The 11592-nt window shown below is 32.3% G+C and overlaps 1 protein-coding gene across 2 annotated transcripts in view; it reads right to left on the bottom strand.

The window, feature by feature from the left end:
• LOC110018994 overlaps positions 1–10562 on the bottom strand; it is a 19783-nt gene extending 9221 nt beyond the window's left edge. For both annotated transcript variants that reach the window (XM_020716509.1, XM_020716510.1), the window contains exons 1-2: positions 10449–10562; positions 7904–9190 (exon numbers count right to left, since the gene is read on the bottom strand). In XM_020716509.1, the coding sequence (XP_020572168.1) occupies positions 7904–8992 (1089 nt within the window). In that variant the 5' untranslated portion in view covers positions 8993–9190; positions 10449–10562. The remainder of the gene's footprint in view (positions 1–7903; positions 9191–10448) is intronic.
• Between the last annotated feature and the right edge of the window lie 1030 nt (positions 10563–11592).

Below are 11592 nucleotides of genomic sequence, written 5' to 3'. Positions count from 1 at the left end.
GGGGGAGGCGAGGGAGGTGAAAGTGGAGCGAGCGATTAGGGTGCGGGGGCGTTGAGGGATTGAGGGTGCTTGGGAGTGGGAGCCAAGGAGGAAGAACTTGGAGGGGAGGGAGGAAGGGGAGAAGAAGGTGGCGATGGAGTTGCCAGTGGTGAGCAGGTGACGGAGTTCTTCGAGAGGGTCACGGAGTCCTTCCTGAGTAAATTAAAAGTTTCAGAGCCTTTATTTGTAAATTGCATGGTTTGAAGACCTCTATATGTAAAAGACCCAATTGAAAAAAGTGAACAAAGCCAATGTCGTAATGTCGTGGAAACAATAGTGTGCGTCTAGACCAGCAAGCAGATAGGGGCAAGGCAAAAAAGCATAAAGACCCAATGGGTAGAATGGTAAGAAAAATCAGTAACAAGAAATAGTAGTCCAGCTACCTTTTTCCAATTCTTACTGCTTTAATTGTTGAATTGAATCAAATTAATATTAACCAAGCATGTCTAAGCTAATATGTATAGGCATAATTACTATAATTCATACAGATTAAGCTACAAATAATCACAAATTTTTCATGCCAATATATAAGGTTATTTTGATATCCAACACATTCTCATCATCAATAAAGCTCTAAAAACAAGCTCTAAACGTAAGAAGGGGAAGAAAAGAGAGGAGAATTCAGGGTATTGAATGTGTGTTCACAAAATAAAGTCAAATCAAATGCATTAAGAATTAGAGTAATACCAATAATTTATGATATTTCTAGTTTACAAGTCTTAGTCTCAATGTATGAAAACATTATATGGCCCGGCCTTTCTTGCAATTAATTTCTTAAAATTTCTCGTAAAAAAACTTTCTCGAATTAGACATGTCATCATACTATCATTTGGTTAGAATTACACATATATCATGTTCGCATCATAAATAAACTTATATTCATCATAGTTAATTGTTAGTGTTAAGCAACTTCAATAGAACTTTCATCAAAAAATTGAACAAGATCTATGGGTTTTTTATCTAATTTTTTTTTAATAATTTGAAACGAACTAAATCCCATTAACCTATTAAAAAATGCATTTCTATACAAACTCGACCATAGATAGTACCCAAATATGTATTTTTTTAATCATCAGTGTAAAAAATTACATATACTCTTATTATAGAGTTTTATATATGTAACCCTCATATATTTTATCTCTCTGTCAAATATAATCATTTTAGGAGATTTATAAAATTTAATCATTTCAGTAAATTAGAATTTAGTTGTGTCAGATGTATAAACAATTTCGAACGATAGAATAAAAGAGTAGTTTTTAAAAGTTATCAAACAGCACAAAAATACAAAATTTTCATCCTTCATGTTTGTGGCAATCCTATAAATAAAGCTCCATGGACCATGCTCACATCCTCCCAAAGTGTACGTGGAATAGATAAAAATGCATATAGCCTAAAATTACATTTATTTCCTTAATCCATTGAGTATGTTTCGAATTGTGACAATAAATGCACAACATATCAAGTTAAACTAGACCAATAATACATATCCCCACTCATGACTACAATCATATCTTAACGAAAATGCCTTGCAACACTACCATATGGAATTCTAAGAAAATTAAGTCTCATAAAGATGAATCAGGGATACAAACTTGGTTTCCTTTGAAAAAAAAACTTTTCTTAATCATGAAATCCTTATTAAACACAAGAAAACACAAATTAAATTGAGATAAATCTTATTAAAGTCCTTATAATTGATGTAATCCTTTTTAATATTATCAATAACTACTTTTTGTTGCCACCCCAAAAATTCATGAAGATGGGATTTATTATGATGTAAGTGGAGGTTCGAAATCAAAGACCTTGGCAATAACTTCTGGGACCCTTACAAACTGAACTAACTGGCACCCACAAATCAAACTTGATAGCTTAATTTACATGATGTGAAAAATGATGGATATAACTTTTAATGCATTAGTGGATTTGCTATCAATTCTAGTATATTATGACTGTATTTTAACATTACAGTGTACTCCTATAAAATTTAAAGCCATTTATTATGCATATGTCCTAACTTCTTTTGATAAGTTAAATATTTTAAAGCTCGATAATCTGATATAGAACAAACTCCTTGAGCAAGAAAAACTATTTCTACTACTAAAGTGATTGTTAAATGGTATAGAATCTTCAACTAAAATTACAGTATTTCTACTTAGAACCATTTTACTTCTCAGTAAAATAAATAAGTAGGTGTCCATCTTGACTCAATAGTAGATGTATAAAAAGAAGCATAAAAAAAACTTCAATAAAAGCAGTAAATTTAAATGCAAAAGTATTAGTCTCCCTTTTATGCCGTTGAAGGCGCACTCAGAAGATTTCATCGATTTGAATTCTCCCCATTTAGGAAGATTAGTAATTAATGTTGTGACTATGTTAAATGTTTTTATAAAATTCCAATAGAAGGTAATCAAACCACATCAATTTTAAATGGTATAAACATTTGTAGGCGTTAAACAATCTCTAATTTCTTTACATTGTCCAGACAAGCAAATAGTCTGTCACTGGATACAAAGCTAGAGATAAAATAAATGGAAGAATAAAAATGGTAATTCATATAACTTTTTAGAGGGCCAATTTTATTAATGCGTAGCTTTTTAAACTGCCACCACAACTGTATTTGGCTATTGCTTTTTAAATAATTTTTTTGGTAATTGGATGCTATTTTCTAAAATTTGATATGCTATAATACGGTAACAATAAAAAGTAGTTGTGACATTTTCAGACAAAATATTATGATATCCACATCAATTTTCAAAAAATTTACTTTTCCCACCTCAACTATACAATACCTTTACAAAAAATCGTCGTCATCTCAAAAGGATCCGAAATATTTCTCAAGTGATTTATTTTAAATATAAATTTCATCAAGGAATACAATCATTTTTTTTATAAAGGGATGCATTACATGATTCTCATAAAATATCTTAAGAAATTAATCTAAAAGGAATCACTAATCATCCTTCCAAACTATGACTTATTAAAAGCAGTATTCTATTCATCTCTGCTCAACATCACTTGATTGCAACCATTCCTTAGATAAATCTTTGAGAAATTAAAATATATACAATCATATCTAGCATCATATATAGTCTTGGTATAGAAAAATGAAAGTTAATTTGATTTTATCAATTGCTTAATTATCCACATGCTTTCTCCAACTCACATCCTTCTTAGGTTTGAGAAAGATAGGTATCACACAAAGACTAATGCAGTGCCTAATAAATCTTTTCCGCAATAGCTCATCTACCTATGTTTTTAGTTATGCGTGTTTAGTAAGATTCGTCCTATAATAGGGTAAATTAAATGACAAGGAAACAATGATCAAATTAATCATGTTTTGGCGATCTCTAAATTTATCAAATAATTGGTCATGATGATTCATTAAAATTCATGTAGTAACTGACTAACATCCACAAGTATTAATATGCTATCGATCATATCTCATTTCAAATTAACATCTAATAAAGCATAAATTATTGCCTCAAGTATATTTTTTTTTTCAAAAGCAATTCTAGTTTAAAATATGTGAATTTAGGGTTTTGAAATGATCCTCCAACCATTGTCCTTAAATTCATAAGTACTAGACTTCCCAAAATGAGTCAAATCCCAATGTTACAATCAAGGTTAGCTAAAAATGAGTTTCAACATCCATTACTAAGAGACCACACCATATATTATCAATATAAATAGCAAGTTGAATAGGGCTTAGCGCCTATAGGTTATGAAAATTGAAATTTAACTACCCAAGCAAATTTGTAAGTTTGTAGGTATCATTCAGCAATTGATTTCATGCATTCAAAAGTAGATTGGCAACAATATTCATACAAATCCCACTATCGATGATAAGCTGACAGTGTTTCTAACTATGTATAAAAAATTAAAATTCTTTTCCAATAAAGTTCAACCTGAGGTGTGGTGATGATGCATCGCATGACATTCAAAAATTTCTCAAGCGAGGCACCATCAAAATCATTTATTTCCTTGTTGAATTCATGCATCATACCCTTAGCCATTCTCATTATCTTCTTCTTTAATATTAATTTTGTAAGCCACCACTCACTTGACATGTGACTGACTTGAAGACATCTAAAACAAGCAATAATCTTGGATCTTGATGTCATAGGAATTGTCTTGCATTTTGATTCTTTTTTAACATTTACATTATTACCTTTGGAGTTTAGACTCCATCATTTAAATTTATTTTTTTTGGTGAAAAGAAGAATTCCAGTCCAATGAAGCAGCTCCTTTGGACCAAGAAATTTTTGTAGAAGTTTGAAATTTAAGGTAGACTGAAAATCAACCTCAAGCAAATTAATGTTATGTAGAGCCATCTCTTTTTAATGTCATGTCTAACAACTTTTTGGACGCTTCCTACTATCAGAATGTGCTACTAATCCTTAAACTTAGTCCATAAATTCTGTCACAACCTTTTTGCCACGCTTCAATAACTTTTATTCATAAATTATTTTATCCTGGTAGGATACGGGTAGGTATACTTTTAATAATAGTTTCACCTCAGCCCACATAGTAGAATATTCTAACCCCAGCCTTTCTCTCTGACTATCAGCAGATGTCCAATATATTTTTATTTGTCCAGTAAGTATTAGTTTTGCAAACCTTATTTGTCATCTCCGACATCATTTTTTAATTGAAGATATTATCAATATTCCAAATGTAGTCAAGAAATGCCTTTGGATATGTTCCTCAATCAAAGGTAGAAACGTCGACTAAAACATTTCTGATTATAACTTCATCAATATAATAAGATTGTTGCCTATGATCATATAACTTTCATTATTGTATTCCCTATGATGTCAATTTTAGTTGTTTCTTTTATGATGAGCCGCTTTTCTCATTAAAACTAGATTCATTTTTTGGTTCCAGGGAGTGTAGTTGATTAGTTTCTATCATATCAAGTTGCTCGTTAATTTGAATTAAAACAATGTTAAGTTTATCATGTTTTATTAATAATTCTTTAGTTTGCTTTGCACAATAATTAAGGTACCATCATTATAATGACCTATTAACTGACCCTAAAAACATGACCCACATCTAAGTGGCATGTTGACATCAATTTGGGCTCTAATATCGATTTGATTTCAGAAGTTTATGGGTCTTTGGTTAGTACAACAACCTAGGATGAGAGGCACGATCAAAACATATAAAAACCACAAGATGCCGATTAACAACCCTTGAATCAATTAACTTTAATGTAGAAGCAACAATCACACTTCATTCCTAATGATAATTTATAGTCTCCAAAATCTAAAAAATCACAGGAAAAATAATGAGCAGATATAGAATTTAAGCATTGCTCAAATTTACTATATGAAAAGGAAGTTAAGAAAATTTCACATTTTGATAAATTCTAATCACACATATTAAACCAAAAACTAAGAGGCCATTTGGGATCACTTTTGATTTTTTTTTATTTTGTTTTATTTATGTTTTGATATAAAACAAACCATGTTTGGTATGGTATAACAAGTTTAGTTGTTTTTAAAAACACTCAAAATAACTTTTAGATATTTTGAGTGTTTCTTTTTAAGAAAAAAAAGCTAATTTATTTTCTTAAAAATAAAAACATGCAAAAAATCGCTAAACAAACAATTTTTAAAATAAAAGCAAAAAAACAAAAGTGATAACAAACAAGCCCAAAATAAGTAAAATAGGAACAACTATAGCAATCACCCTATTAACTATAACTCTTGACTATAACTCTTGCCAATAAAAGGAGGCTCGTCAATGGAAGTAGATGTCCATATCTATGAAGAAATCAAAGAATACATATTAACCAAGCACAACCACAATAATGCACAACTCACATTCAATGATTTTCACATGCCTCTAAGTTTCTATTTACAACCAATAAAATAAAAAAATAAGAAACTCCAAATAATATTCAAAATATTGCCAAATACAGAAGGTGTAAGGGTTAATAACAGCTTACATGGGTTTTAGCATCACAATTATCATAACAATGTAGAGATCAGCTAATTTGATCTTATATTTGTGGTTTAACTTCAAAATATAAATCACGTGAATAATTTACATCCAGTTAAATACAAACAATAGACATTTTGTTGATCAGGCTAATCCAACAATTAGCCTCTAATATAAAATTTGAAGGAATGGTCTGGTAGCCAAGTGGCGGGCTCATGCGCTTGAGTTGGGCTGCGGGAAAGTGAAATTGCCACATTAAGTGGAAATTCCTCTTTTGAAAAAGAAAAAGTCTAAAATGAAGATTTATTGGTTAATTATTGGTTGAATGTGAGATTTCTCTTCGGTTTAATTGGTGACTTCTATTCGACAGGCTGCCCATGCAAATCACTGTGACTGATATGGCCGAACAGTGCTATGTTTCTTAAATATTGTGGAAACCCAATTCATTAAATAAAACATGTTTATGATTGTCTTTTACAATTTGCTCAAAAATATGAGTTTGAACAGTTGGAACTTCAGGTTAATTTTAACGTTTCTTTTGACTTCATAAGGCTAATCGATATACTTTAATTAAGATAATGACAAATTGTAACAAAAGTGATATGCTAATCAATAGCAGCATCCTCTGCTACTGCCACCTGCCTTTTTGTTGATATAAGTATATGATGACACTCGAGCAATGTTGTCTACATAACACTAACATTAGAAAATCATCATGAACATAAAATGCTTTAAAATGACAAATATGCCCTGATGAGGGGGCAAAAGAAAAATACATGCATGGTTGATAGTCAAAAAGAAAAATGCCAAACCTTAGCTCAATCTCAACATGTAGAAAGAAAGCCACAACCAAACCAACGATATGTACATGTTCAAAAAAAGAGTTATAAACTCAAGACCATTCAGCTTGGTGAAAAACGAAAGCAATCTACTCATCATCATCATCAGCCTTATCCTAGCTATTTAAGGCCAGCATTATGAATCCTCATCTTAAATTTGTTGATTTTGGGTGATGTCTCAAGTGTTGAACCTATTCTAGTGAATAATTTTGAATAACTTCTATTAATCTAAACATAGGTCCGCCTCTTGCCTTTTGAATCCTCTCCCGCTAATTTTAACTAAATTGGTTAAAAGAAGAATTTTACGCTTATTTATGCATGTCCAAGTCAGCTAACTCTACTTTTAATCATCTTATGTTCAATAGATGTCACTTAATTTTTTCTTCTAATATAATTATTTGTTAATTTATCGTTCAATGACCTGACTCCATCTTCTCTTCAAAAGATTTTATAATAATTTCAAGAAGATATAAATTTTTAAATTACCCTCATTTTAACATCATCCCTTAATTTTAACTTCAATTTCCATTACTTTTAATAGTGAAATATTTCAATATCTATTTTGAGGGTCCAGGGATCAAAATGAACATTTTATATGGTATGAGACTAAAATGACCCCCCAAAAATAATCAGGGAATCATTTTAATCATTTTCACATTGTTAATTTCTTCCACGCATCATTCTTAACATCCTCATTTCTTTCCGACAAAACTTAGATAATATTGAATAGTTTTGGCAGCATTCTACCTAAAACTATTCAAAAGTAAAGTAAAAGATAGCACTGAAAGAGAATTAATTTTCATGTCAACATGAACAAAAGCTTAAAAGCTGTTCATTTCCTAAACTCCATTGCCACAATCAAAAAAGTTTACAACCATTTAACAACTATGACAGGTTAGAAATTTATTATAGCGAACAGGTTAAGAATTAAATTCAAGTTCTATAAGATAAAGATGAATGATGACATTGATTTTGATATTTTTCCATATTTTAACCACTAATAGATCTACACTATCAAGTAAAATTGAATGTGGAAATCAAAACAATTTAAAGGAAAAAGTATGTAAATGCAAAGCACTCACATCATCCAACATAACATCTGAGTCGGAGTTTTCACCCTCAGTGATTGCTTGAGTTTGATGTCCTTGACCATTGGTAGAATCCAATATGGTACCAATTCTTTCAAGAGGGGCCTTTACATTACTTCCTTTTGAACCGCCATTAAATGATTTTTGAAGATCCGTGACACTTCTGGTTTCCCGGCACGACTCATCGATCTTCGAGATACTGGAAGAAAATCCACTTTTGATTTGAGTTGGTGTAGAAACTTCATGGTCTGTAAAGGTATTGGATTTCGGTTCAGAAGAACCAGCAGTCAATGATGCAATTGAAGCTTTAACACTATCTCCTTCAACACATCTGATGTTCTCTTCTGGAGAAACACCACATTCAGATAAAGGTAACTGTGATTTCGCAGTAGAAAAAGTATTTACAGAAACAGAATTACAAATATCATCCAGTGACGATGCATTCCCAGTTACATTTAACTTCCTTCCGATTTTACCACAACCGCCTTCATTTGGAATGGCCTTGTTATTCACGTTGAAAGAACTATTTATTATAATATTACTACATTCCAAGTCTTTTTTCTCCACATGTACATTACAATCGGAGCCTGAAACATTTGCATCTCTACCTTCGGATGTATATAGGATGTTATCTCCATGGCATTCTAATTCACTCTGCTCTTCATCTTGCCCAGGGGAAAATATCTGCTTCCTCTTAAGGGATCGCACCTGTTCCACAAATTCACAAGAAGATACATCCTGAGGCATGTCAACATCATCAGATGCATCATATACAGTAGAGGCCCTAAAAACTGCTTTGCTGTCAGCATTCTCAAAGTATGAGTCATGGCTTGAGGTTGCACTTATTAAGTTACTTGTTTCGCTAGCTACATGCTGCAAATCATTGCAAATCGTGCTTTTGCAAATTTTCATATCGCCCAAATTAAAAACAGAAGAACTATCAGCTTCTTCTCCCCTAGCGCAAATGATACTAGAAAAGCCGCTCTCATTCTTTGAACCTATGGCTGACATAGATCGATTATGGTGCCTGCACGATGAGCAGGGAGCTGAGCACACATTGCATGTTCCAGATTCAATCCTCATTCTTATAAAGCCTTTTGGTGACCTAAATTTCTTCTCATCCAAACAGACACCGACTTACATTTGAGAATTATAACATAGAAAAATGTGGATTACAATTAATCCGTAAAGCATTGGAGTATCATTAGAAAACTCGCCCCAACTTATTAAGCAAGTATCACAGCTTCACATAACAGTTATTTCACAGCTGATCCATAGCACCTGAAAGCATCAGCATGTGCATTAAATTTCATTAAATATTAATCAGTGCTGCATAATCTTCAACCACACTTATGCTCCTATTAGAAAGTAAAGCACTAGAAAAGGCCAAAAATCTAGGACAATTTAACATTTTAAAGAAGTATAAATCAAACATCAACAAAAGCTGCAACAAGGGATTAAAAATACTTGAAACTTAAATCAAGCTAACACAATGAAATAGACATGGCGATTACTTTAGCAACAAACACAAGATATAACATTGTGCAATATTACAATTCCACCAGTGAAAACAAGCATGTATGAATCACATCAAATGAACTCACATGCTGAAAGATAAATACAAGTTATGGAAGAATTTTGAAATTTTTGTAACTAATAGCTGTAGATGAAATTAGGGTTGTTATTATTTGAATCATGAGTTGATCCAACCCTAGCTCAAGATTGGCTCAAAATCATTTGGTCGAATTTATCAATGTGTTAAGTCGGCTATCTCAATTCAAGTTAGATATGGCTTGTTATATATGATTTTTACTCCATCTAAATTCAAAACTAAGAAGATTTTGATCATTTTTTATCTCCTAAGACAAAACCTTTGTAGAACATATATACAAGCACTCATACATATATAGATTCATTATATATAAATAAAAAGATATATGTATTCATTAATTCAAATTTAAATACATACATGAATTTATATGAATATGACATCACTTATGCATTTTGAACCAATCTCAAGTTAGATTGATCTGAAACAGGCTTCACACAATTCAAATACCATGCCAATAGGCTTTTGACTCATCAGTTCACTCATTGACTTCAATCAAAGGCAAAAGAAAATTTTATTTTTTGGTGATCATAATCCTTTTAGCCAATTTCACAAAATTAGATGAAATTCATGTCTGAATCATCTCAAGAAACAGCAACTCAATAACAACCAAAGAACAAAAAATTATACTGAGAATAACTTTTAATTTTGAAAGTCCTAGACTTATCCATTTAAAATTCAAAACAAGCATCCTACAGGCCATTTAAGCTCTCTTAGTAAGGCATGAAAAGCTCTCCACTATGTTAATTTAAACTGGACTGCTTAAACAAAATAACAATCAAATTTTGGATGCGCTGATTTCTCCATAAATAAAATCAAATACACAACCTGAATCATCGCTTTTGAATTAGCTAAACACATAAATGAAAATCTGTTAAACAGTAAGAACAACCAAGCATAAAAAAAAAGGCTGCAGAAAAAAAAATATACCAGCAAGAAGTTGTCTTTCTGGTTCCATGAATGACGCATTTAGAATCAGTATGCAGACTTTGAAGTCTGAATTATCCACAAATCCCTTCGATTCCCCTTCAGAATAGGAATAATCTGAAGATTCAATCAAGAACTAACTTCAGAAAATATAAGTCCGCAAACTAAATAAAATAAAATTCAATAGTCACACCAAGCAAAAATACAAAAGAAAGAAGTTAAGCGGCGCTCCAGAAACACGGGGACCAAATAAAGCCGCGCAATAGGCTTAAATGCATACTAACAAGTTGACAAAACATGCACGCAAAAATTAGCATCCAAACTCATAAAAACCTTAAAAGAAAGCACATCACTGGCCTGCCTAGGGAACTGAAATTACAACTTTATAAAAAAAAAATAAATAAAAAAAAAAAAATCTTTCTCGCACCTCAGTAAATCCTAGCTTAAACACTGAAATTAATCTTAAGAAGTTGTTGACACGCGGCCCCAAAATTACAAAGAAAAAAAAACTTTGACCCCTTGCTAAAATCCAACAGACCCTTCGAATCCCAAAATAACAGAGAATCGATTCAAGAAAAGGGGAGGACTGAATAGAGCGGAACCAAATGATGGTCTAAGCTTAAACAATCAAACACCCATAAGCACCAAACCCTAATCTAACCAAAACAAGGACTACAACTTTACATGCCTCCAGTCTCCAAATCCTCAGTGAGATCACACAGCGCCTTCAGTGTCCGCTCCACGAGCTCCCTCATCACTCAACCCCCGGCGCGGTTGCCTTCCATCAAACAAATGCCATGAAATCAACTGGACACAAACCAGACTTCTCCGGGTCAAAAGGCGCAAAGCCAAATTCGATCGTGAGAAAACAAAATCAGAAAAGAGGAAGCCGTGAGCCGCCAAGCACGTCGAAGGGGATCTGGCTGTAGAGTCTGTTCACCGGGAAGAATGGCCGCCGAGAGAGAATTCAGAAGAAGAGAGCGAGCACGAACCCTTTCTCTGGTTTCCAATTTCGTGATTTTCCGCATAAAACTGCAAAATGACCAATCACGAGAAGAAAACAAGGACGAACAAAAGACTTATTAGCATCCACCCCTTTGTAGAAATAACTATATCCATATTTATTCGCATATAATTTGGTGGAAAT

This window comes from Phalaenopsis equestris, unplaced genomic scaffold (genome assembly GCF_001263595.1).
Source record: "Phalaenopsis equestris unplaced genomic scaffold, ASM126359v1 Scaffold000038, whole genome shotgun sequence".
NCBI lineage: Eukaryota > Viridiplantae > Streptophyta > Magnoliopsida > Asparagales > Orchidaceae > Phalaenopsis > Phalaenopsis equestris.
This window is presented reverse-complemented; position numbering and strand designations above follow the sequence as displayed.